The 26,931-nt window shown below is 44.0% G+C and overlaps 1 protein-coding gene across 1 annotated transcript; it reads left to right on the top strand.

Moving 5' to 3' along the window:
* Window positions 1-471: 471 nt before the first annotated feature.
* LOC139419064 (bifunctional 3'-phosphoadenosine 5'-phosphosulfate synthase 1) lies at window positions 472-26,931 on the top strand. Its single transcript, XM_071168967.1, has 12 exons — window positions 472-692; window positions 1,410-1,524; window positions 2,060-2,295; window positions 2,549-2,687; window positions 5,437-5,555; window positions 5,852-5,965; window positions 6,162-6,273; window positions 8,586-8,791; window positions 13,874-14,009; window positions 14,130-14,398; window positions 20,994-21,223; window positions 25,318-26,931. Exons 1-12 carry the CDS (start codon window positions 630-632, stop codon window positions 25,457-25,459), a joined length of 1,881 nt encoding a protein of 626 aa, XP_071025068.1. The 5' UTR covers window positions 472-629; the 3' UTR covers window positions 25,460-26,931.

Genomic DNA, 26,931 nt, shown 5'->3' on the forward strand with positions numbered 1-26,931 from the left:
CAAACTACAGGGCCAACCATATGCAACATTAAGTCGGCTACAAGTTTTAGTTTACAGTGCAATTCTTCACAGATTGCTTTTAATGTTTTGTAATCAAGTCTGTCTTTACGATAATTGTTTTATATGTATATGTAATATTTTGTATGTATTTTTGTATGAGTAGGATTTGCCACAGTACGTGATATAGTTATTTAAATAAGTTATTTCCAATCATATAATTGAATTGGAAAAAATCGAACTGGAGCCAACAAACTAAAATGTCTAATATGAATATGTGTTTTATCCAATGTGCATTCCGTACTTATCTCCGCGATGCACACCACAGGTAATAAATAACTGGTCCAGGATATGTTATGCAATCTAGCTCTGTCATCCATAGATGTCATCACGGTGTCGTTTGAGACTTGCGCGGATAAAACTGATTCAAAATCAGTTTTCAAAGAACAGACAGTTCACCAGCCAATAGACATCACTTCCGATTCTGATGACGTAGGTCGTCCTCCTCGGTTCCTGTTTGAGGTTCGTCCATTCAAAGAGATAACTGTCCGTAAAAATATAACGTTTTAGTAATTGATTTAGTAGGTCGCACATACCGTAACTGGTGACGAAAGCGTTCATTATAGACCGTTATGGAGACTTCCGGAAACTCTCACAAGAAACCGAAGCTGAGCAACTCGTCCAGCGAGAATTGGGTGAGTTGTTGTATTCATTCCTACCCCGGCAACCGCTGCCACGTCAACAATATGCTGCTGAACTATCAATGTTGTCTCTTGTTTCTGCAATTTCTGTTCCCAGTAAAACATTTACTGCTATAATTAAATTATGCAATACTTTCTTAGCTGCGCGGAATGGCCGTGTTACTAGGATTGGAGGAATGCAATTAGTTAGCGTCTTAGTCTTGCCACCAAATGCCAGACAGACAGCCATTTGTATCAAGCTATAGCTTGCACGACATTTCAAAAGCAAGCTGTTCTGCCATATAGCAACTGCTTAATGCTGCAGTTAGCTAGTTAACTATGAGATACTGTATCTGCTGCAAAATTATCTGTCGTCATCACGAAGACCCGTGTACCTTGACGAACATTTTTTGTGTGACTCTCAAAATGCTTCTTGCTAATCTACTCAGCAGGAGCCTAGTGACAGAGCACATGCATTGGAATGTAGACCTATGTCACCTTACTGTACATTAGGGTTAAACCAGTCCTTCAACGTTTTTGTCATAATATTGCTGATGACCTTTTGCTTCATGAGTAAGTAATGTGCCTGTCCTGGACTCAGTGCAAGTCATTGTGGCTTCTGTATGTTGCAAAGTCACAGTCAGTGTTAGCTGCAAATGCAAAGGAACAAATGGGACTAAGTCAGTGTAATTTGATACGAAACTAAAGGACAGAACAATATTGTGATTGCAGGGAATGCAGAGGGCGACTAATGTGACCTACCAGGCTCATCATGTCAGCAGGAACAAGCGTGGTCAGGTGGTGGGGACGAGAGGGGGCTTCCGTGGATGCACTGTCTGGCTCACAGGTATACAGAATAACTAAAGTTCAGTTTGCCTGGTACCAGATCTGTTTGGACTGTGTTGTCAACTCCTAGGGTCATTGGTTGTTGTGAGACTGACCATAGGAGTTGGCAAGACCACACAAACAGATCTGGGACCAGGCTATCGTCAGTTAGTCTTCAAAGAAATACAAACGCTTTATTAAGCCTTTCTTTCAGTCACTTTATATTCACTCACACTAACTCACCATTGAACAAGGTTTACTCATGTATTTAGCTTTCAAGTACTACCAAAATACAATATTAGCATTCAATCAACAGTAGCATTTCTAAAGACTTCATGCATTCATCCACGCTCTGCCTTCAATTCTAATATTGTCAGGCACCATTTGTTATCATGCATTCAAAGCTAATATTGACAGCCACCATTTTCATCATTCATTCAATGCTAATATTGACGCAATGCTAAAATGGGGGTATTGCTAGTTGGCTACACTACACTCAATACTAATATTGACCAACCACCATCAACACCTATTCCTCACCACTCTCTCCCACCCAGGTCTGTCTGGGGCTGGGAAGACCACGGTGAGCATGGCCCTGGAGGAGTACCTGGTGTGCCATGGCATCCCCTGCTACTCACTGGATGGAGACAACATCCGCCAGGGCTTAAACAAGAACCTGGGCTTCAGCCCTGAGGACCGCGAGGAGAACGTCAGGCGTATAGCCGAGGTGGCCCGCCTGTTCGCCGACGCAGGGCTCGTCTGCATCGCCAGCTTCATCTCTCCCTACGGACGGGTGAGTGAGGGGTGGAACAAGTGAGCTAACGGGGAGAGGGAGGTAGAGACAGAATAGAAGAGGATATAGGAAGACCGAGGGGAAGAGGTGATAAGTCATGAGAAAGAGGAGAGGAAAGAGAGCAAAAAGAAAGATGGAGAGAGTTAATATGCTGCTACTTGTGTTTTGCCTGTAATTCCCAGTTGACGATTTCAAATACACTTATCATCATCGTCAGGAGTTAACTATCCCGTTGTTTCTCTCCATCGTCCAGGATCGTGTGAACGCCAGGAAGATCCACGAGGCTGCAGGCTTGCCCTTCTTCGAGGTGTTTGTTGACGCGCCGCTTGACGTGTGTGAACAGCGAGACGTCAAGGGCCTCTACAAGAGAGCCAGGGCTGGAGAGATCAGAGGTAAGGCCAGATAAATAACACATGCTTATTAGAGGTCGATTAATTAGGGCCAATTTCAAGTTTTCATAACAATCGGAAATCTGTATTTTTGGACACTGATTTGGCTGATTTTTATTTTATTTTTTACTACACCTTTATTTATCCTTTATTTAACTAGGCAAGTCAGTTAAGAACACATTCTTATTTTCAATGACGGCCTAGGAACAGTGGGTTAATTGTAAAACAATCAATCAATCATAATCACTAGTTAACTACACATGGTTGATGATATTACTAGTTTATCTAGCGTGTCCTGCGTTGCATATAATCGATGCAGTGCTTATTCGTGAAAAAGGACTGTCGTTGCTCCAACGTGTGCCTAACCATAAACATCAATGCCTTTCTTAAAATGAATACACATGTATATATTTTTAAACCTGCATATTTAGTTAATATTGCCTGCTAACATGACTCGTTGCGAACTGTGAAGACTATTTATTCTTAACAAAGACAGCCAACTTCGCCAAACGGGATGATTTAACAAAAGCGCATTTGCGAAAAAAGCACAATCGTTGCACGACTGTACCTAACCAGAAACATATTTTTAAACCTGCATATTTAGCTAAAATAAATCCAGGTTAGCAGGCAATATTAACCAGGTGAAATTGTGTCACTTCTCTTGCGTTCATTGCACGCAGTCAGTGTCTATGCGACAGTTTGGGCCACCTTATTTGCCCGAATTTTACGAAATTGTGACATAACATTGAAGGTTGTGCAATATAACAGGAATATTTAGACTTATGGATGCCACCCGTTAGATAAAATACAGAACGGTTCCGTATTTCACTGAAAGAATAAACGTCTTGTTTTCGAGATGATAGTTTCCGGATTCGACCATATTAATGACCTAAGGCTCGTATTTCTGTGTGTTATTATGTTATAACTAAGTATATGATTTGATAGAGCAGTCTGACTGAGCGACGGTAGGCAGCAGCAGGCTTGTAAACATTCATTCAAACAGCACTTTTGTGCGTTTTGCCAGCAGCTCTGCTGTTTATGACTTTAAGCCTATCAACTCCCGAGATTAGGCTGGTGTAACCGATGTGAAATGGTTAGCTAGTTCGCGGGATGCGCGCTAATAGCATTTCAAACGTCCCTCGCTCTGAGACTTTGAGTGGTTGTTCCCCTTGCTCTGCATGGGCAATGCTGCTTTGAGGGTGGCTGTTGTCGATATGTTCCTGGTTCGAGCCCAGATAGGAGCGAGGAGAGGGACGGAAGCTATACTGTTACACTGGCAATACTAAAGTGCCTATAAGAACATCCAATAGTCAAAGGTATATGAAATACAAATCGTATAGAGAGAAATAGTCCTATAATTCCTATAACAACTACAACCTAAAACTTCTTACCTGGGAATATTGAAGACTCATGTTAAAAGGAACCACCAGCTTTCATATGTTCTCATGTTCTGAGCAAGGAACTTAAACGTTAGCTTTCTTACATGGCACATATTGCACTTTTATTTTCTTCAACACTTTGTTTTTGCATTATTTAAACCAAATTGAACATGTTTCATTATTTATTTGAGGCTAAATTGATTTTATTGATGTATTATATTAAGTTAAAATAAGTGTTAATTCTGTATTGTTGTAATTGTCATTATTACAAATAAATAAAAATCTTAATCGGTATCGGCTTTTTCTGGTCCTCCAATAATCGGTATCGGTGTTGAAAAGTCATATTCGGGTGACCTCTAATGCTTTTAGGCATTTTACCATAACTCTTATAGCATTAGTAAGTATGAAAAAGTTGGAGAGAAGTCTCTAGAGAAAGTATGTAAAGTGTATTGGTTTGGACCAGCAGGAACATGAGATCTCATGTCTTTGGCTGTTGTTACCAGAGGAAGTGCTGTGTCATTTATCGCTTAGTGAAACAGTGAGTCACAAGCTAAGGAAGCTGCTGGGACAAGATCTTCATCTAGTCTAGTGCACCCTGCTGAGCTCGGAGTCAGTTCATTTGTCATATGCACAGTATCCACATGGCGTGCACAGTATCCACATGGCGTGCACAGTATCCACATGGCGTGCACAGTATCCACATGGTGTGCACAGTCCAATGAAATGCTTACTTACAGGTTCCTTCATGCTAAGCTCTGAGCTGTAGGCATGAGACAATATACTGTGAAGTCTAGTTAAGCTCTCCAACTAGTCATGACATGATCTACCAGGTGCCATATGTCAGGTAGTAGAGTGACTAATTGAATGGGGGGATGGGGTGGGATTCAGCCCTGTTCGAGTGTGTCCTCAGACCACACTATTAAGAATCTTGTCTCTTCCTGTCACGCCAATCTGGATAATAAGCTGTGTGAACCATGTCAACAACAAAAAAGCCTGTCTAGATTGTAGTTAAGTTGTGTGACTTGTGCAGTGTTTCCAACCAGAAGTACAAGGGCCCCTGGGGTTACTTGGTTTTTCCACAGTGGTACTTGAGAAGACTCATGAGACAATAGGGTTGCTGTTCAAATGCACATGAGGGGGTACTTCAGGGGAACTCTGTACCACCAACTGAATTGTGCTCTTCCCAATCACTGATAATGTTTGTGAGCCACTGACTCAGTGGATAGATATTACCTTCCCTGCAACATTAATGAAGTCACAACCTTTCTGCAAATGACATATTGTTTCATATTCAGCTATTGTTATTCATGCCAATTGAGGGACTGATTTAGCTATTCCATAAATGAATTGTGACTGTTTTCTCCATGTGTCAGGTTTCACTGGGATAGACTCGGAGTATGAGAAACCAGAGGCCCCAGAGCTGGTGCTGAAGACTGACTCCTGCAGTGTCAACGAGTCTATACAGCAGCTCATTGACCTGCTACATGAGAAGGTGAGAGAAACAACCTTCTCTTTCATCCATCCATTGATGAGGTTTGGCATAAACAGATTCATTGAAACCTGTAACATGAAAGCAGGCTGTCACATTTAATTTTCACCACTAGATGGCAGTGTCTTCACACTTTCAGATTGGGATTCACATTTCCAAAAATACTAACGCCTCACAGCTGAATAACCCCCACTTTCACACCCCTGAATTCTTATCCAACATGATCAACCTCTTGGATGTTCTCGTTTTGCGATGATATTTTGTGCATTTTCATTGGTATAATGAATGAATATTTGTAGGATATAGTGCCGGTGGATGCTTCCTATGAAGTGAAGGAGTTGTACGTAGTTGAGAACAAGCTGGACCTGGCCAAGACGGATGCTGAAACACTACCTGCTGTGCAGATTGGAAAGGTAACCGTTCTCATCAAATACCATTTTTACAAACACCTACTGGTGTTTTCCGAGAGTCTACGGGGGATGGATAGATTCTAAAGGCCTATGTTAAAGTGATAAGGGAACATTTCTGAAAGTGTGATCCATGTTCGACCACACTTGGAATGCCGTTGAACCATTATTTGAGTGCTGATTGACCGCTGTTTGACCACAGGTTGACATGCAGTGGGTTCAGGTGCTTGCTGAGGGCTGGGCCACCCCTCTGAACGGCTTCATGAGGGAGAGGGAGTTCCTGCAGTGTCTCCACTTTGACTGTCTGCTGGACGGTAAGATGGCATCATGGCCCTTTCTCAATAATCTTTCCTTGATCCCTGATGTTTTCCTCTTGTCCTCTCCTCAAAATGTCTGCCTTAGAGTCCTTTCCTTGCCTATTTCTCAATGTCTGCCTTTCTTAATCCTCTCCTCACTTCTCACTGACATTTTGAGAAGGAGGTGCTGTGATAAATACAGGTGTATTTCTCTGTGAAGTCAAATAAATTGATGGATGTTATGCTCTATAATGGCCACTAGAGGGAGATGAAAGCTCTCAAAAGGACATGTTCAAATCAAATGTTATTTGTGACATGGCCGAATACAACAGGTGTAGACCATGCAGTGAAATTACTTACAAGCTCTTAACCAACACTGCAGTTAAATATATATATATATATATATTTTTAAGTGTTTAGTAAAAAAATAGACAAGTTAAAAATAACATAGTTAAAGAGCAGCAGTAAAATAATGTGTCGAGGTAATATGTACATGTAGAGTTGGAACAAGTGGTCTTGATTAGCTCATCATTACCTCAAAATGACCGAATACACTAGTTAATCAAAAGTAAGTCTGATTTTTAGATGAAAGAATCAGAGGGATAATCTTACCATGGTATTGTGTTGAGTCATCGTGATCCTTTTACACTTCAGGCTCAAGACTTTTAATTCTCTGGAAACAAATGGAACCGGTACCTTTTGAGTTGGGCTGAAGGAACACCGCGGGGCCCAGTCTTTGGTATTGGTGAAACTGTGTAATTACACCAATTTCCTACACAGAGTTTGAATTTCCAAAAAAGAGTCAATTTGCTTTTATTGCCCACATAACACTGACCCTTAAGGCGACGTGTGTGATGTGTTGCCAATACATACTGGCACACACACACACACACACACACACACACACACACGCGCAGCATAAAAATGTGTTAAACAACAGAAATGATAACCAAGCCAGTGTTTCATTAGCTGTCCGATAATCACAGGTGTTCCTTACAGCAACAACTCTCTATTCTTCACAGCACCAACGAGTCATTTTTGGATCAGGTCTTGTTTGGTTTTTCTTTAGATATGATTTCAATATGTTTTGGACCAGAGCTAATGGTGACTCTATGCTGTGGTAAATAAGCGGAACTGGGCCTGTGTACTTGGTAGAGAACGCTGAATGACGTGTCCATGTGCAATGCCCTCACTCGGGTTTCGCTTGTTTGTCCTAGCGAGGGAAATGTGAGCGGAGGAAAAGGATGAAGCCTCAATATTGATTGCCTCCACAAACTATCATTTGTCTATTTCCAGTTCCTTCTAGGGATTTTACAGTGGCTGACCCTTACGGCGCTGGAGGAGCTTCCGTTCCACACAATCACGACTGAACCAAACATGACTGGATAGAAGTCAGATCATTTCTTCATTTAAATAACACAACTTTTGTAGTTAAATTACCCTTTTACCCTCACTTTCACTTCAGGTTGCCACAATTCTGGTGACTTTCCCAAAATTCCCCATTTTTCAGAAATTTTGGTTGGGAGATTCCTGGAAATAAGCAGGATATATGGGAATCCTCCAACCAGGACTTCTGGTAAACGAGGGAATTTTGGGAATGTTACTGGAATTTTACAACCCTACTCTCACTTCATTGTAATCCGTCCCTGATGTGGAGTCCCAGTTAATAGGATTGACAAGGACACCAGCATTTCCCTGGTAGATGACTGTGTTGTGTGTTTGTGCCAGCTCCTTGTTTGGCATGGGCCAGGCTGGGACAGCAGGCATGTGTGTGTGTTCACGTGTCTTATTGAAACCAGCTGTGTGTGCTAACTCTGTGACAGAGGACAGAGGAGTGGTGGCGGGGTGGTTGGCAGCAATGGCATCCCATCCAGCAACACACCCTCTGATCCAATAGGATGTGAAAAGCGTGCTGGTCATGTTGGTTTAATCAAGGTGTAGGGCTAAATGAATCTGCCAACGTCATGTCAACACGGGGCCTCTCTTTCTTTTCTCTTTCTCTTTCTTTCTGCGCGGGTCAGAAACCACCTGAATGCACAAGACTGGATGGTGTTTGTTCCCTAAACACCTCATATATCTTAAATGTCTAAATATTCCCTGGTATAGTATGCAGTAGATAGGCTGTACTTGAAGTTATTGTAGGAGAGACTGCAGGTTTGCTGATGGGGCTGTCTGGTTTCTGACCGATCAACTTCCTCTGTCAGCAGTCTGACGTTGATTTATTCTGTGTCTCAAAGCACTAACATGGCTACCTTCCATGTCTCCTTTCCTTAATTCAACCTCTGACCCCCTCAATGAACCAAACCACCTGTTCCCCTCCCGTCCCCTAGGTGGCGTCATCAACCTGTCTGTGCCGGTGGTGTTGCCGGTGTCGGGGGCGGACAAGGAGCGTCTGGACGGCGTCACGGCCATGGCCCTGGTGTACGAGGGCCGCCGTGTGGCCATCCTCCGCAACCCCGAGTTCTACGAGCACCGCAAGGAGGAGCGCTGCGCCCGCCAGTGGGGCACTACCTGCAAGGACCACCCCTACATCAAGGTCAGTGGTTAGTTCCAAAGACCCCTGCCACATAGACAGACAGGGCAGGCACGGCCCAGTCCACTGCACCACGAGGGGTGTTGTGCCAGCAAAAGCTGTGTTGAAAACTGTTGAGTAACACTCCTACATCAAGGTCAGTGGTTAGTTCCAGAGACCCTATCACATAAACGAGCAGGGGGGACTACGGACCGTTCCACTGCACAGCAAGGGGTGTCTTGACTTTCCGACGAAAGCTGTCACTTTTGAAAACTGTCATGTAACATGTCAAAACGACGATGTTTGTTTTCCTTTGAGTGTTTCTTATCTTTGTTTGGCTCAAACCGGTGCTCTTGACAGCTTCATCTGACAGTTTATGTCATGTGACAGGGAGGAGCCTTGGTGTTCTCACACCTCCCTCCACCACGTTTATTATCATACACCCATACCTTGTGTTACAGCTACACAGTCTCCAGAGCTGTATAGAATGTCCCACTGGTAGTTATTATGAAATGGAACCCTGGTGATAATGCTGAACAATGCAGGCATGGCCCCTGAGATGGTTACCCTTAACGTGATGTTTGATAAACACCCTCCCCATGTCCAACCCAACCAACTCTCTCTCCCCTTGTACGTACACACACACACACACACACACACACACACACACACACACATTCGTTCTAATAGAAGACAGATCCTAGGTGACCCTTTTCCTCAGTGCTGCTTATGGAAGGACTGAATAAAGTGGAGTAGTGTCGTAAAGAAATGAGCTGCTGCTGCTCTCCTTCCCCTGTCAGAAGTGCTTGTGTAATCGCTCCATCGCCCTCGGACCGCCCTCAATTTGCACATGTGTTTTATTTGGATCGCAGTCTCTCTCGGCCCCCTCTCTCCATCTGGCCCCTTCAAACCGCCTTTTATTTACACAGGGCTTTTAGTAAAGCTGTCCTGGACTTGGAGCTGGCCCTGCTGAACACATTACCCCTCGCCAGCAGCCACCCACCTCATCCATTCCAAATATACCTGAGCAAAGATGGCAACAATGGTTTCTTATTATTATGGACTGTTATTATATCAGTGGGCGCTCAGGTAGACTTCGTGGCGCCCTGAAATGATCCCACCCCCCTGCTTTTAAAAAAAACTACAGGCGCCAGCCCAGCCGTGGCGAGGGATCAGACCTGGGAAAGCTGTCTTGCGCACACACAAGTGTAGTCACACACACGCCGCCACGTCACACAACAGGACTGGAGATCTATAACCAGGGAGGACAATTGTGAAATTGCATTTTTGAAACCCTATCTTCAAGACTGATGGTGGCAGGAGCCGGACTAGGGTTATTTTTGCTATCTGTCTCGGGACAATTTGGGCTCCCATTGTTATTATGGATTAGTGTGGGTTTTCACACCACACACACACACACACACACACACAGAGGGAGCTGGAGTAGTGCTATATACTGTCTTCAGCCCAACTCGGTCTGATGATTTTAAACACACTGAACAGAAACACACTAACACCACGGTGGCTCATTTTAAAGCCCTGCCCTGTTGAGTCATTGGCTGGGTGAGATGCTGTGAATTTGCATCTCCTGTTTCACTCAAAATGCCCTTCAATTCAACAAAGTTGAACAGCCAACACTATCTTCAGCATCTCTGTTATCCATTCTGGGTTGGTGTTCAGTTGTAGGCACTGTCAGTTTACCAAGAAAGCAGCGTAGTTGGCTGTCCATCAGCTACCCATAATCCTCTAGTGCGTCTGTCTCTGGCGGCTCTGGCCCTGCTGCAGGCAATGCATGCTGGGTAGTGGGTTCTCCCAGACCTGTCACTCACTCTGTTTCTCCAACGGTGCCTCCTGTCCTGTCTCCGCTGTGTGTGTGTGTACAGCTTGCTATGATTAAGGTGTCACTTGTTTAACACACACACACTTTAACTCCCGGCGCTGTAGCCGATCCGTCAACACACCCCTCGCAGGCGGCAGCCCGTCTCCGTCTCTCTCTGAGACGAGGAATAACCTGCTCCGTATTACTTTGCGGTCAATCCACGTTTCCTGTTTACTCCTGTCCGTGCCGCCAGGGAGATGGGAGCCTTCACGTTGGAAACTACAGCATGCTGAGTTGTTTAATTTAGCAGGAGTCCCTTTGTATCTAAAACACAGTGTGTGTGTTATCGTGTAAATGCAGCTTTGGGTTACCCCTGAGCTAGCATTCTACTATCATTTTCCATCTTAGAATGTTTAAAATATCTACTGTGTGTTTGGGATTTGAATTGAAACGTTTTTTCCTCAGATGGGTCTTTTCATGTCTCAGCCGCCAAAGTGAGGGTTATTCGTCTTCTTTGCCACTGATCTGGAGCCAGTAGATCAGACTAGTTGGATCAAGTGGAATGAAAGGCACCTCTTCACACTGTTACACTGAACTCCATCCATCCTTCCTCTCTGGCTTATTGATGATCACAACAAGAGGGCAGAGATTTAGCAGCCTTCGGTTCTCTCAATGTTTTATTGAACACTGAAGATGTATGTAGTGTATATAACCTTGTGGATAATACATGCGCCATCTCTGTTGTGAAAGACGTCCTACTTCAACTTACAAAGACTTGGGCGAAATGCACTACCAACGTCTGTCGGACAGTCAGCGCTACTGTGGAATCCTCCTCAGAATATAAATTATAGTCTGTGGAATCTAAGACTCCGCCCCCATACAGTTACATCCATAGGAACCCACCCCCTTTAAATCCAAACCATTACATGCCACTGTGACTGTTTTTATATGGGACATCAGAACTGCCCACTAGTAGGCTGGTATTGTTTTCTAACTTTGACTCCTTGAGTAATATTGAATAGCCATTCTCTATAAGACACATTTGTGTATATGCTTCTGGACCCCCCTGGTCCTGCCATAGTCTATCCATAGTCCTGATTTGATGGCTTGAGTACCTACCCTGCAGTGTGTACTCCATAAAGAGCCCAGTGGTTACAGCACCGGCACAGTACATGCCCAGAAAGGCAGACCAAGAGTTATAGCCTGAAACAAAGCTGGCTTTGCCTGGGTTTAGCAGTACTTTGGGGACATTAGAACAATATTGTAAGGGGGGGGGGGGGGGGGGGGCCCCAATCGCTTCAATGTGGTCCATGAGCTCATCGTGGATGGTGTCTCGTTGTGGATTACATTACACGTCATATTTTGTGTTCCTCGTGAGTTTTTTTCCCGCTAAAGTCGAGAGAGATGCGGTCAGAGGCATAAAGCAAAGTGGATTCTTCATTCTTCCTGGGCTCCAATTTGTAGGAGTCTCAACTTTTTTAGATGTTGTATTTAAAGTTGTCTGGGGGCTGTTATTGATTTATCCATAATCCCGCCCCTCTTTCAGCGTTTGCCAGATTGGGGTGGTTTACTGTTTTGAAACAGTCCTTGATGGCTGTTATAACCGCAGTATGAACATGGTAGAGGAGTTAGAGAAGGCCACTTGTTTAGCATCAATTTCAAATTGATCCATAGCCGCAGGCTCTTCATGTACCTCTGACAGGATTGTATAGTTATAAACAATATGGTCATTACGGCACCTCTCTCTTCTTTGATAGGCTGAAATGTTCACCATATTGCTTACAGCTATCCAGTCTTTTCAGATCTGCACAATACCCGGGTTGAAATAAGTTCTGGTAAAAAGGTCATTGAAATGTCCTGGAAAAATATTTTTTGAAAAGTGGGAACCCTGGAAAATATATGAGTCACAGTGAAGTGGGTGTGGTATTGTATGATGCTAATGGTCAGAGTTGTCTCTCTGTCTGGTCCAGATGGTAATGGTCAGAGTGGTGTCTCTCTGTCTGGTCCAGATGCTAATGGTCAGAGTGCTGTCTCTCTGTCTGGTCCAGATGCTAATGGTCAGAGTGTTGTCTCTCTGTCTGGTCCAGATGCTAATGGTCAGAGTGTTGTCTCTCTGTCTGGTCCAGATGCTAATGGTCAGAGTGTTCTCTCTCTGTCTGGTCCAGAGGGTAATGGTCAGAGTGTTGTCTCTCTGTCTGGTCCGGATGGTAATGGTCAGAGTGCTGTCTCTCTGTCTGGTCCAGATGGTAATGGTCAGAGTGTTGTCTCTCTGTCTGGTCCGGATGGTAATGGTCAGAGTGTTCTCTCTCTGTCTGGTCCAGAGGGTAATGGTCAGAGTGTTGTCTCTCTGTCTGGTCCAGATGCTAATGTTCAGAGTGCTGTCTCTCTGTCTGGTCCGGATGGTAATGGTCAGAGTGTTCTCTCTCTGTCTGGTCCAGAGGGTAATGGTCAGAGTGTTGTCTCTGTCTGGTCCAGATGCTAATGGTCAGAGTGTTGTCTCTCTGTCTGGTCCGGATGCTAATGGTCAGAGTGCTGTCTCTCTGTCTGGTCCAGATGGTAATGGTCAGAGTGTTGTCTCTGTCTGGTCCAGATGCTAATGGTCAGAGTGTTGTCTCTCTGTCTGGTCCGGATGCTAATGGTCAGAGTGTTGTCTCTCTGTCTGGTCCAGATGCTAATGGTCAGAGTGTTGTCTCTCTGTCTGGTCCAGAGGGTAATGGTCAGAGTGTTGTCTCTCTGTCTGGTCCAGATGCTAATGGTCAGAGTGCTGTCTCTCTGTCTGGTCCGGATGGTAATGGTCAGAGTGTTCTCTCTCTGTCTGGTCCAGAGGGTAATGGTCAGAGTGTTGTCTCTGTCTGGTCCAGATGCTAATGGTCAGAGTGTTGTCTCTCTGTCTGGTCCGGATGCTAATGGTCAGAGTGCTGTCTCTCTGTCTGGTCCAGATGCTAATGGTCAGAGTGCTGTCTCTCTGTCTGGTCCAGATGGTAATGGTCAGAGTGTTGTCTCTGTCTGGTCCAGATGCTAATGGTCAGAGTGTTGTCTCTCTGTCTGGTCCGGATGCTAATGGTCAGAGTGTTGTCTCTCTGTCTGGTCCAGATGCTAATGGTCAGAGTGTTGTCTCTCTGTCTGGTCCGGATGGTAATGGTCAAAGTGTTGTCTCTCTGTCTGGTCCAGATGCTAATGGTCAAAGTGTTGTCTCTCTGTCTGGTCCAATGCTAATGGTCAGAGTGTTGTCTCTCTGTCTGGTCCGGATGCTAATGGTCAGAGTGTTATCTCTCTGTCTGGTCCAGATGGTAATGGAGAGTGGAGACTGGCTGGTAGGAGGAGACCTGCAGGTCCTGGACAAGATCAGCTGGAACGACGGCCTGGACCAGTACAGACTCACCCCCGCTGAGCTCAAACACAAGTTCAAGGAGATGAATGCAGGTAACGGTAGAAAGTTAGATCTCTCTCTCTACTTTGCTCTCTCTGTTTTAGAAAACCAGGATGTCTCAATAAAGATGCAGCATCTAAATCAGTCTTTCTCTGACCTCTTTCTCCCTCCAGACGCGGTGTTTGCCTTCCAGCTGCGTAACCCGGTGCACAACGGCCACGCCCTCCTCATGCAGGACACCCACAAGCGTCTGATCGAACGGGGCTACCGCCGGCCCGTCCTACTGCTGCACCCGCTGGGCGGCTGGACCAAGGACGACGACGTGCCGTTGGAGTGGCGCATGAAGCAGCACGCCGCCGTGCTGGACGAGGGCGTGCTGAAACCCGAAAACACCATCGTGGCCATCTTCCCGTCGCCCATGATGTACGCCGGCCCCACTGAGGTAAGCTTAGCAGTAACCTGACCATAGAACTCCTATAACGGGCTTCCCTATTCAAGTCAATGGTTGAAATAATGGGAGGACTGGCAGCCAAGTCCATTCTATGGATTCTATTTCTATGGACCTGACAAAGTCTGTAACACAAGCCAAAGTAATGAGTACACTTCAAGAATTGGAGGCTACTTAAATTGCCTGACTGTCAATGATGTAATATGATGGGACGGTCCACACGTGACTTATGAAATCAGCTTAATCTAACATGGATGGCAATTTACATTCAGAATTAGAAAGTTCAGTATAATCTCTGTCACTTTGTATTGTACTTACTTGATGCCTGTCTAGCTGTTTGAAGTCTCCTGCTGTCCTTTAATCATGTAGTCAGGGTTATGGGGAGACGATCATTGGGACCAGACTGAGCTCTGTTCTGTTCTGGGGAACACGATGCAGCCCGAAAAGGCCCATCATCTGTCTGATCTTACAGCCTGACATCAAATGCACCACAAAAGCATCCTCATTGTTAAAAGTAGAACCAACCCGTTTCTGATTTTTTTCGGAGCCTTCTGAGAATAAATAAACGTTTTATAATGTAATTCCATTGTCCTCCAAGAGTTGCTGCATGTTCTCTGTAATTCGGCATCTTTGTTGGATAGCGAGGTAGTGGTAGGGATCCCTTCTCTTCAGATGGACTTCACCCATAAAATACTTCTTCACCCTGAAATAATACAACAGGCTTAAGATCAGTCCAGGTCCGTACATTTAGGAGAAGATGAACGATCTTCCGGACTCATCTAACACCCTATGAAATGATTTGTGTGTTTGAGTACATATGCTGTATTCCCATCCATCATACGTCAAGTTTATTTGTCGTACAGTACCTTCAGAAAGTAGTCATACCTCTTGACTTATTCCACATCTTGTTGTTACAGCCTGAATACACAATGGATTAAATAGATGTATTTCTCACCCATCTACACACAATACCATGATGAAAAAAGCGAAAACGTGTTTAAAAAAAAACAACATTTTTGCAAATGTATTAATGAAATGCAGAAACACCTCTTTAACATAAGTATTCACACCCCTGAGTCAATACATGTTAGAATCTCCTTTGGCAGTGATTTAAAGCTGTGAGTCTTTCTGGGTAATTCTCTTAAGAGCTGTAGACATCTGGATTGTACAATATTTGCCCATTATTTAGTTCAATATTCTTCAAGCTCTGTCAAATTGGTTGTTGATCGTTGCTTGACAACCTGTTTCAAGTCTTGCCACAGATTTTCAAGCAGATTAAAGTCAAACCTGTAACTCGACCACTCCGGAACATTCACTGTCTTCTTGGTAAGCAAGTCCAGTGTAGATTTGGCCTTGTGTTTTGGGTTATTGTCCTGCTGAAAGGTAATTAATCAGCCAGTGTCTGGTGGAAAGCAGACTGAACCAGGGTTTCCTCTGTATTTAGATCCATTAGGTTCATTTTTGATCCTCTAACTCCCCAGTCCTTAACGATTACAAGCATAACCATAACATGATGCAGCTACTACTATGCTTGAAATAAAACATATTCAGGACAAATGATTTGCTTTCACACATTTCTTGCAGTATTTCTTTAGTGCCTTGTTGCAAACAGGATGCATGTTTTGGAATATATTTTTTGTTATTCTGTACAGATTCCTTTTAACTCTGTCAATTAGGTTAGTATTGTGTAGTAACTACAATGTCCTCAGTCTCAGTCTTCTATCACAGCCGTTAAACTGTGACTGTTTTAACGTCCCCATTGGCCTCATGGTGAAATCCCTGAGTGGTTTCTGAGTTATGAAGGACGCTTCTATATTTGTAGTGACGGTGTATTGATACACCATCCAAAGTGTAATTAATAACTTCAACATGCTCAAAGGGATATTCAATGTCTGCTTTTTCTATTTTTACCTATCTACCCATTGGTGCCCTTCTTTGCGAGGCATTGAAAAACCTCCCTGGTCTTCGTGGTTGAATCTGTGTTTGAAATTCACTGCTCGGTTGAAGGACCTTACAGATAAGTGAATGTGTGGAGTACAGAGAAGTCATTAAAAATCGTGTTAAACACTTACACACAGAATGAGTCTATGCAACTTATTATGTGACTTGTTACTCCTGAAGTTATTTAGGCTCGCCGTAACAACGGGGTTGAATACTTAGTGACCGAAGACATTTAAGCTTTTCATTTATTAGTTCGTAAAATAAATATATTTCAACTTGGATATTATGAGGTATTGTGTGTAGGCCAGTGACACAATCTCCATTTAATACATTTTAAATGCAGGTTATAACAACAAAATGTGGAACAAGTCAAGGGGTGTGAGTACTTTCTGAAGGCACTTAATGCACAGGATACACATGGTACGCAGTACAATGACGTGCTTACCTACAGGTTCTCTATCCACGATGCCACATGATACGCAGTACAATGACGTGCTTACCTACAGGTTCTCTATCCACGATGCCACATGATACGCAGTACAATGACGTGCTTACCTACAGGTTCTCTATCCACGATGCCACATGATACGCAGTACAATGACGTGCTTACCTACAGGTTCTCTATCCACGATGCCACATGATACGCAGTACAATGACGTACTTACCTACAGGTTCTCTATCCACGATGCCACATGATACGCAGTACAATGACGTGCTTACCTACAGGTTCTCTATCCACGATGCCACATGATACGCAGTACAATGACGTACTTACCTACAGGTTCTCTATCCACGATGCCACATGATACGCAGTACAATGACGTGCTTACCTACAGGTTCTCTATCCACGATGCCACATGATACGCAGTACAATGACGTACTTACCTACAGGTTCTCTATCCACGATGCCACATGATACGCAGTACAATGACGTACTTACCTACAGGTTCTCTATCCACGATGCCACATGATACGCAGTACAATGACGTGCTTACCTACAGGTTCTCTATCCACGATGCCACGTGATACGCAGTACAATGACGTGCTTACCTGCAGGTTCCCTATCCACGATGCCACGTGATACGCAGTACAATGACGTGCTTACCTACAGGTTCTCTATCCACGATGCCACATGATACGCAGTACAATGACGTGCTTACCTACAGATTCTCTATCCACGATGCCACATGATACGCAGTACAATGACGTGCTTACCTACAGGTTCTCTATCCACGATGCCACATGATACGCAGTACAATGACGTGCTTACCTACAGGTTCTCTATCCACGATGCCACATGATACGCAGTACAATGACGTACTTACCTACAGGTTCTCTATCCACGATGCCACATGATACGCAGTACAATGACGTACTTACCTACAGGTTCTCTATCCACGATGCCACATGATACGCAGTACGATGACGTGCTTACCTACAGGTTCTCTATCCACGATGCCACATGATACGCAGTACAATGACGTGCTTACCTGCAGGTTCCCTATCCACGATGCCACGTGATACGCAGTACAATGACGTGCTTACCTACAGGTTCTCTATCCACGATGCCACATGATACGCAGTACAATGACGTGCTTACCTACAGGTTCTCTATCCACGATGCCACATGATACGCAGTACAATGACGTGCTTACCTGCAGGTTCCCTATCCACGATGCCACGTGATACGCAGTACAATGACGTGCTTACCTACAGGTTCTCTATCCACGATGCCACATGATACGCAGTACAATGACGTGCTTACCTACAGGTTCTCTATCCACGATGCCACATGATACGCAGTACAATGACGTGCTTACCTACAGGTTCTCTATCCACGATGCCACATGATACGCAGTACAATGACGTGCTTACCTACAGGTTCTCTATCCACGATGCCACATGATACGCAGTACAATGACGTGCTTACCTACAGGTTCTCTATCCACGATACCACATGATACGCAGTACAATGACATGCTTACCTACAGGTTCTCTATCCACGATGCCACATGATACGCAGTACAATGACGTACTTACCTACAGGTTCTCTATCCACGATGCCACGTGATACGCAGTACAATGACGTGCTTACCTACAGGTTCTCTATCCACGATGCCACGTGATACGCAGTACAATGACGTGCTTACCTACAGGTTCTCTATCCACGATGCCACGTGATACGCAGTACAATGACGTGCTTACCTACAGGTTCTCTATCCACGATGCCACATGATACGCAGTACAATGACATGCTTACCTACAGGTTCTCTATCCACGATGCCACATGATACGCAGTACAATGACATGCTTACCTACAGGTTCTCTATCCACGATGCCACATGATACGCAGTACAATGACGTGCTTACCTGCAGGTTCTCTATCCACGATGCCACGTGATACGCAGTACAATGACGTGCTTACCTACAGGTTCTCTATCCACGATGCCACGTGATACGCAGTACAATGACGTGCTTACCTACAGGTTCTCTATCCACGATGCCACGTGATACGCAGTACAATGACGTACTTACCTACAGGTTCTCTATCCACGATGCCACATGATACGCAGTACAATGACGTGCTTACCTGCAGGTTCTCTATCCACGATGCCACGTGATACGCAGTACAATGACGTGCTTACCTGCAGGTTCCCTATCCACGATGCCACGTGATACGCAGTACAATGACGTGCTTACCTACAGATTCTCTATCCACGATGCCACGTGATACGCAGTACAATGACGTGCTTACCTACAGGTTCTCTATCCACGGTGCCACATGATACGCAGTACAATGACGTGCTTACCTACAGGTTCTCTATCCACGATGCCACATGATACGCAGTACAATGACGTACTTACCTACAGGTTCTCTATCCACGATGCCACATGATACGCAGTACAATGACGTGCTTACCTACAGGTTCTCTATCCACGATGCCACATGATACGCAGTACAATGACGTACTTACCTACAGGTTCTCTATCCACGATGCCACATGATACGCAGTACAATGACGTACTTACCTACAGGTTCTCTATCCACGATGCCACATGATACGCAGTACAATGACGTGCTTACCTACAGGTTCTCTATCCACGATGCCACATGATACGCAGTACAATGACGTGCTTACCTGCAGTTTCCCTATCCACGATGCCACGTGATACGCAGTACAATGACGTGCTTACCTACAGGTTCTCTATCCACGATGCCACATGATACGCAGTACAATGACGTGCTTACCTACAGATTCTCTATCCACGATGCCACATGATACGCAGTACAATGACGTGCTTACCTACAGGTTCTCTATCCACGATGCCACGTGATACGCAGTACAATGACGTGCTTACCTACAGGTTCTCTATCCACGATGCCACGTGATACGCAGTACAATGACGTGCTTACCTACAGGTTCTCTATCCACGATGCCACATGACACGCAGTACAATGACGTGCTTACCTACAGGTTCTCTATCCACGATGCCACATGATACGCAGTTCGATGACGTGCTTAACTACAGGTTCTCTATCCACGATGCCACATGATACGCAGTACAATGACGTGCTTAACTACAGGTACCTACCTACATGATACGGTTAAGAGGACGCAAGTTAAGAATGATACAAAATAAGATCAATGTAATAAAACGTTTAGTACATTTATCAGGAATATAAATACAGGGAAGGCACAGTAGGATATGTGCCGGGGAGGGGCATAAAAATAGAATAGCCGCCAGGTTGGAGGGAGTGGGTTCACATGGCCCTGAGTGTCCATCTTAAGACTCGCTTCCAACCTGGCAACCAGCTAACAAAACAATGCACTCCATCCCTCCCTCTCCAGACTGCCTACAGAGTTTAACTGTCGTTTTTTTCTTCTCCTCCTAACTCCCTTTGTTCTCTCATCAAGGTCTTTTAGTTTAAGACCAGCGTTTTTAAGGTTGAAGACTTCCAATTTTAAAAGTAGGATGGGAGCGTATGGGTGGTTAAATAGTGGGATTGGCCAAAAGAATGAAGTCTTGTTTTCTTTAGTCATTTGAAACTTCCACTCAAGAGCTCCGTTTATTGTTGTTTCTGTAATGTGTTGTAAAACCGGATTCTCGCATGTCGACGGTGGGCGCTACGTTCGGGGGGGGGGGGGGTTGAGCACTCCTGTCCAAACGTCATTACCGTAATTGGCTGTTTATTATTGCAGAAAGTGCTTTGTAATGTAATTATAGGGGGCTTGTGTCCATGTCCATCGGCGGTAGCAGGGAGAGCGATGTCCACTCGTATTTAGGGTAATTGTGCTCCACCATACGTGATTACAAATCAGTCAAGGTAATCAAGTGCTGTTTTTCCCTTCCCATCGGTCTCACCACAATGTGCCTGTTGTGCCAAGGCTTCCTTGTTTCTCCAACCCACTGAAAGAGCTGCCCGACCACTTCCCCTTCTCCTGGCTTCCCATTAAAACGTTCTGAACGTTCTCATCCTCTGAGTGACCAGAGGGGGTTTTCCCATTCTAAATGCTAAAAGGTAGAATTGGCTCTAAATCAGAATTACCAGCTAGTATTTTCACCCATTGGAAATGCCAACATTTAGCATTGACATTAGTTTTGAGTAACTAAAGCAAACTTCTTTTCTTCCTCCATAAAACCACAGGTGCAGTGGCACTGCCGAGCCCGAATGGTGGCCGGCGCCAACTTCTACATCGTGGGTCGCGACCCGGCGGGCATGCCCCACCCAGCCACGGGAAAGGACCTGTACGAGCCAACCCATGGGGCTAAAGTCCTCACCATGGCGCCTGGACTCATCACCCTGGAGATTGTACCCTTCAAGGTGGCCGCCTACAACAAAGCCAAGAGGGCCATGGACTTCTATGACCCCAAGAAGTAAGCCCTGTCACTCATCGTTTGTTTTTCAGTCTCCGTTCCATCTCTTTATTGTATTTTTTAGGGGGTAGATCAGCTTTAATATTGTAGAAAGATGATCTCCTTATTGTGTGTTGTCTGTCTGCCATTTTGTGTTTGCGTGAAGGACAGGATGATTAATCCCAGTGGAATTGTTTTATTTATTTTTTATTAAACCTGAACTTGGCAAGTCAGTTAAACAAATTCTTATTTACAATGACGGCCTAGAAACAGTGGGTTAACTGCCTTGTTCAAGAACAGATTTTTACCTTGTCAGCTCAGGGATTGGTTCTGGCAACCTTTCGGTTACTGGCCCAAAGCTCTGACCACCAGGCTACCTTCCGCCCCATAATGAGTGTCTTTATAAACAAATCTCTACTCTCAAGGTTCGAAGAATGTAATCGGTGGATGTCACTCGTAATACCAGTGTTCTTCAACAACGGATGTAATGAAGTCCAAATGTTACATTCTTGAAGGTTTTAAGATGTTTCTAAGTTAGCATCATGATGATGAGTCCTGGTCATGCAGGTGACCTTTCTCAACCAATCAGAAATAGTCAACATTTAGTCACACTTTTTCCTAGAAATCAAAATACTATCAACATGTATATTCTGCCGTACAATCTTGACGTGGGTAAGCAGGGTGTGTTCATTAGGACATACAACATTTTGTACAACGTTTTGCAACGGAAAACAAATGAGCGGTTATTTTTTTATTTTTTTCATCGGTGGCAGGAATGTTGTTCCACAGCCTGTAAACATTATCATGCCTAACTCCAATAACCCAAATTGATCATTCATTAAGCTTCTCCACTGAAACCTCCCATGTGTTTTTCTTCCTTATCTACGGCAAACGGCAAAGCCAAGAATAACAGGAACTTCTTTGCTTTCTTATGCTCTTTACAAAGTTTTGTGGCTTTCTCAGAGCTTTTGAAGTCGTTCGGAAATCACAGAGAACTGCTATTAATTAAAGTCTGTAAAAAGTCTGTGTACGGATACTGCAGTCGATGACTAATGAAAATCGTGCAATCTCTGTGTGCTATGGACTTTAATACCATCCACGCTATCACTTTATAGCCATGTCTGGCTTAGAATATCATGACTGAAAACTGATCTGATTAAAGGAATATGATGACTTAAAAAGTAGGAACTGATTGATCAGAAGGTGGGGTACACCCTTTTTTTCCATGGCGCATGTTTTGATATCAGAATAAATTGAGTTGACAAGGGGGGGGGGAATACCACAATCGCCAGGAGAACTAGTCTGAAAGGAAATATTTCCCCACACCTAGTTGGGTTTCACCTAGGCATGGGATTCAGAAATGGAGCACAGAGATATATTTCCTTCCTGGATTGAAAGCAGGAGAATTACTCGACAATAAGAGCCACAACTGACAAGGCTGTTTATATTCTGTCTTTCCATACCAGTAGTCCAGTATGTTGATAAAGGCTCACTCCAGAACCATTTGGTATGTTATAAAGGTACAATCAATGAGTATTTCTCTATCAGCTTGTCTTCTACTTCGAGTGTCTGAACTATCCATTATCCAGTGTTTTTGGACTAGTTTTACAGTTGGATAAGACAGTTTGGATAGCAGTAAATCTTCCTGCTAAAGCGTGAGATAATTCTGCAGTGTGACTCAGTGGAAATGTAAGAGTAATGGGACAAAGGTCCTATAGTGGTTACTATTGTGCTCTTCTCAACAAGCCCCCTTAAGAACTGCCGAGTCAGCAGTCTGGCTTGTCAAGAACCTTAACCACGTTATATTCTACTCCTTCCAGGAAAGTAGTTGTCCGTTTTCTGACTGTCACAATAACATTATATAACAGGCGACTTCATTTCAGCTCAATTGTTGTTTTTATTAATATGAAACCTGAAGACCCGAAAAGAGCTACGCCAGAAAATGTCAAAGCCGCAATGACTGGCTCTTTCTGACCGTATCAGTGCTAGGCTAGCAGCTAGGGAGAGCTGAGAGAAAGTAAACGCTAAATCACCATTTCAAAGGCTCTGGTTGGCGCCTTGTGAAATTTATGGCATTCCGTCTGTTCTCGACCACTCCTTGTGCACATTGTGCCGGCCGGCGCTGCCAAATGTGAGAGGAATATAGATGCTAGGCCTAATTGCCAACGATCGCCCTTAAAGTCTGCCTCTATAGTGTAATGGCTAAAATCAGCGCAAGCTGTTTCTCATTTGACCGCATATTAAGTGTTCCTCCTCCGCCGAGTTTGGAGTTTGTGCTCCCCCTCCCCCTCGCTCTTTCTCTGTGTGTCTCACTCTCTCTGCCCTGTCATTTCCACCTATTGTAATGAATACAAGTCCTCCAAAATCAGAGTTCATCAAAGTATTTCATCAAAGTTTTTAGGACCAGAACACATTGAGCGTAGTATACAGTAGAACAGGTTCTAGAATGTTCTAGAATGCAATTCTAGAATGTTTATTTCTTCCCAGCGAGACTGCAAGTGTTAGCCCCATGGCCTGAGCTATAGATCTGATAGGAAATAGGACAATATGATAAAAAGGTGTGATTTTCCAGTACAAAATTCACTAATTTATGGGGAGAATACAGTAATTTATGGGGAGAATACAGTAATTTATGGGGAGAATACAGTAATGTATGGGGAGAATACAGTAGTAGATGTGTTCAACAGTGGGTTTGCATTACGGAGGTCAGGAGGAAGGTGATCCCATTGCTGCCTATGGAGATGGAGAAACGGAAGCTGACTCGTTGGCACACCTGGAGTGTCAGACATACACAGGGTTCTGGGTTCTGCCACCTGGCTGTCAGCCTGGTCTGCATTGTACTGTCCTGCAGGCTCAAGACTCACTGTCGTGCAGAGGAAAATAACATGACGGTTACTCAGCAGTACTAGGGGAGGAATTAGGGAGGTTATTTAATTGGTCTATTCAGTTGATTTGAACAGGGACCATGTACTACAAAAACACACGTTTCAGGACACTTGAGAAATGATACATTTGTATCAGATTTAGCTGACAGCTGATTTACATCTGCAAGTGGGTTCAAAGAATAGACCAGAACCCAGAGTCCTTAAGAATGAGATTCATTGACTAATTTCAAGTCCAATTCAAGAATGGAGGGGAAAAAGTGACATTTTCTGAATGAAATTGAACCCCAAACCAACCCTTAAATTGTCTGCGGGCTTCAATATGTAGTTTCAGGAGTGAGGTAGACAGGAGAGGACACTGCAGAATATGTGTACCTGGAGTTAACATCCTACTACAACTCTGCTGGTCAGGAATCCATGATGAGGTTTAATGTGTGGAAACGTTGTGACTCTTGCTGCGGCTCTAACAGTACAAATCCGTACAAGACGCTCCGCTGCGCACAACAGTCCACACGACCGCAAGCCGCTGAGAAACGAAACCACATTTGACAAATGTGATTATTATGAGGAAAGTGCATTGTAACAGTGGCGAGAGAAGGAATGTGATTGAATGTTGCCCCCTTTGTCTAAATGAAGGAATCTACAGTAGTATCTAATGAATCTAATCATTGACAAATATTTAATTTATCCCCTACTTGTGTGTGGCGGAGTCATGGAAGATTGTATTTAGACTAGTCTGTTTTTTACAGGAATTTTCTCATTTTTGGTTTGAGACTAATTAGCTGTGTTTAGACAATTTTTTTGGGCCCGTGTTTATTTTTGAACCAGTTGTTTAAACTGAGAAGTCTAACAGAAGGTTTGAATTTGACGGCGAAGGTCTGACGTTTAGGTTGCGCTCGCTCTTTGCCGCTGGCTTGAAGCAACGTCTCTGTGTGCTGCTGGTTCATGTGTCTGAGGTTCTTTTGATATCCCAGGTCCCCTGGCATAAGGGGGCTCGAGTGCGTGTTTACTTCAATTATCGAAATACATGGCCTTTTTTTCCAAGCATATGAAATGCATTTTGTGAAGTTCCCTCAAAGAACTCTTCCTAAAGTGTCCTTGAATTGAGTTGGTCATGCCATTCATCCACACAGTAAGTTAGAAAATCGTTCCTCACTTACCAGACAACATTTCAGGGTCAGGCTGTTGAAATTAGACTGTGCCTTCTACATTTTTTTCTTCATTTTCTTTCAGCCATCAAGACTATGACTTCATCTCAGGGACAAGGATGCGTAAGATGGCTCGCGAAGGACAGAACCCTCCGGAAGGCTTCATGGCCCCCAAAGCCTGGGCTGTCCTGGTGGAGTACTATCAGTCCCTGGAGAAGGCTACCTAAGGTCAAATGTGGTCAAAAGTCAAAATGGGGAACATCAGGGTCGTATTCATTAGGGCACACCATAGTAAAACTTTTTCAAACGTTTTTCACCAGGAAAAACGAAAACAAGCGGTTGTCATTGGACAAGTCCAGATAGTCCCTGCCTGCTTCAGTCTGTTTCCCTCTGTTTGGTGCCTAATGAATACGACACAGCTATCTCCTCTAAAACAGTTAAAAGATTAATACGAGGACCACTCAACAGCTAGATGTCCCTCTCCAACGCACACACCTCTTATTCTCCCCTTCTCCTGTATTTTCTCCTACTTTCCTCTCCTCTCTCTCGTTCTGCTGCTACTGCCACTGGGCTTCAGTCTTACCACACTGAGTATGTACTTTATTTCAACTCACCATTAGAAATTGGTTTCTCTAATTGTGCAACTATCAGTATTTTTAAATGTGTTTTAAACTGGGTTCAAATGTTCATTTTTAAAAGGTGTGAAGAGGCAAAGATTGTTGTTTTTAGAGAATGATGCAAAAAGTTTCCTCATGATGTAACAAGATGTGGTTTAGTTGAGGATGAAAACATGATACATGTAGGAAGTCAATGCCCCTCTTAGTAATGTTTCCTACAACTCTTACCGTGTCCATGGCTAACGTGATCATATTGATTCTTTTGAGTGTTTGGCTTTGTCCCTTTGTCCCCATGCACACTTCAAATAAGTCAGTGGAAAGCGTAGACTCATTTAGTGATCTTAAAACAAGCCATCGCTGTGTAGCTGCAGTATGTGGGCAACTGTCATCTGAGGTTGTTGGCCTGACTGGAACTGTGGTTTGAATTGGAGTTTGCGGTCAAGTTGAGTGCCTTGTCTTTGTCAATCGTTCTCACACAGAGACATTGCACCCCCCCCACACACACACACCTGTTCGTACTCCCACTTGCCTCTGTTACATTAAAGCGGTCCAATAGATCCAGGAAACGATCTGCAAAGCAGATGAGAACCGAACTAATGACTAAACCTTTAGAAAAACATCCTGTTTTACCATTGGCTTTATTTCTCCATACTGATAAATGATGTTCTCTTTTTACCTTGATGTAGCATGTAGTGAAGTGTTTACCACCTGTGACTGTTTTAGTGAACTATCAGTATTTATTTTTTTAGTTGATGTTTATCACACAGGAGGTTGGTGGCATCTTACTCTGGGAGGACAGGCTGGTGGTAGAGACTGGAGCAGGATAGGTGGAATGGTATTCCATTTGTTCCGTTCCAGCCATTATTCTGAGCTGTCCTCCCCTCAGTAGCCCCCTGTGGTCTGTCACTATATATATATTTTAGTTTGTTTTCTTGTTTTAATATTCTTTGTACTGAGTTATGATATTTTCCATTTGGTTACTACTGTACAAACATGGGTCTGCTCTGCCAGTATGGCCGGAAGAAAAGATATTGGTTTATATATTATTGCCCATGTTCTCCAATAAAGCATTTTTAGCAAAT

This window comes from Oncorhynchus clarkii, chromosome 10 (genome assembly GCF_045791955.1).
Source record: "Oncorhynchus clarkii lewisi isolate Uvic-CL-2024 chromosome 10, UVic_Ocla_1.0, whole genome shotgun sequence".
In the NCBI taxonomy this organism is placed as follows: Eukaryota; Metazoa; Chordata; class Actinopteri; order Salmoniformes; family Salmonidae; genus Oncorhynchus; species Oncorhynchus clarkii.